Here is a 1,047-nt window from a genome sequence, read left to right as displayed (position 1 = left end):
CCGCCGACCACCTCACGCACGCCCTGACCAGAGTCGCAGCGGGCGGCGCAAGGGACACGCACGCTGGAGAGAAGGCGATGAGAGGAGAACGCGCATGTAGCTAATGGCGGCGGGAGGAGCTGTGGCCTCTGGGGAGAATCGGAGGCAGCGCCGGCGTTCAATCCTAGGGTTTGCGGGGGCGTCGGCTCGATTGGTTCGTTGGCAAAAGATAGCCCCGAATGTTGCTAGAATCGGATCTGGATGGGGGCGGCGACAAGGTGATGCGGTGGTGGAGGAGATGGCCGGTGGCGGCCAGAGCTGAGCGAGCAGCGGGCAGAGACTCAGGCAGGAAGAAAATGTTGGAGGAATAAGAGAGAGACTGGTTCACGGGGATGTGTGGGGTAGCGATGGAAAAAAGGCAAACCGGCTATACCTGAAAACTGGGGCAACGGGACAACTACACATTTGCTTGCCGAACGATCCATCGCAAGCCACAATTCACCAGGACTAGCTAGCTTTGAAGTATGTTGGCCTAAGCCATTTTGTTTTATGGGTTTGTATTTATATTCAATATATGAAAGTAACATTGATCGGCCTGTACGAAGGAGATACAATATGCTCAAAATTCAATTTTATAATTAAAAAATGTAAATACATTTGCAGTATTTTTCAATATATAAAACTAGACTAAAGGTGGACGAACGACAGTGGTATTTTATTAAGAGAGTGGTGAGGCTTGAACTTGGGAGGCCTAGCACACCAGCTCATGTGCTTGACAGTAAGCCCCCAAGTCTTTCTTGTATTTTTCAATATATAGATTGACAATACTAAAAGTGAAAATCACATAGTGTCGTGGTACTACGATCCGATCCAGCAGCTGACAAGAAAATGATACAAGAAACTGAGAGACACACGGGCAGGTGAATATCTTCTGCTCAGGTGAATATCTTGCGCAGACGATCTACTGAATAGGCGAACGACGTCACAGTCTCCTCAAGGCAGCGGTTCTTCTCTTCCCGGGTCCAGCTCTGACCATAGATGTGATCGGGTTAAGACACTGTGAGACAC

The 1,047-nt window shown here is 49.3% G+C and overlaps 1 protein-coding gene across 1 annotated transcript in view; it reads right to left on the bottom strand.

The window, feature by feature from the left end:
- Nucleotides 1–709: 709 nt before the first annotated feature.
- LOC119352281 (heme oxygenase 1, chloroplastic-like) overlaps nt 710–1,047 on the bottom strand; it is a 5,820-nt gene continuing 5,482 nt past the window's right edge. Inside the window, exon 4 of the mRNA XM_037618968.1 lies at nt 710–1,007. Coding sequence (XP_037474865.1) covers nt 915–1,007 — 93 coding nt within the window. The 3' untranslated portion in view covers nt 710–914. The remainder of the gene's footprint in view (nt 1,008–1,047) is intronic.

Source organism: Triticum dicoccoides, chromosome 2A, assembly GCF_002162155.2.
Source record: "Triticum dicoccoides isolate Atlit2015 ecotype Zavitan chromosome 2A, WEW_v2.0, whole genome shotgun sequence".
Taxonomy (NCBI): Eukaryota; Viridiplantae; Streptophyta; class Magnoliopsida; order Poales; family Poaceae; genus Triticum; species Triticum dicoccoides.
This window is presented reverse-complemented; position numbering and strand designations above follow the sequence as displayed.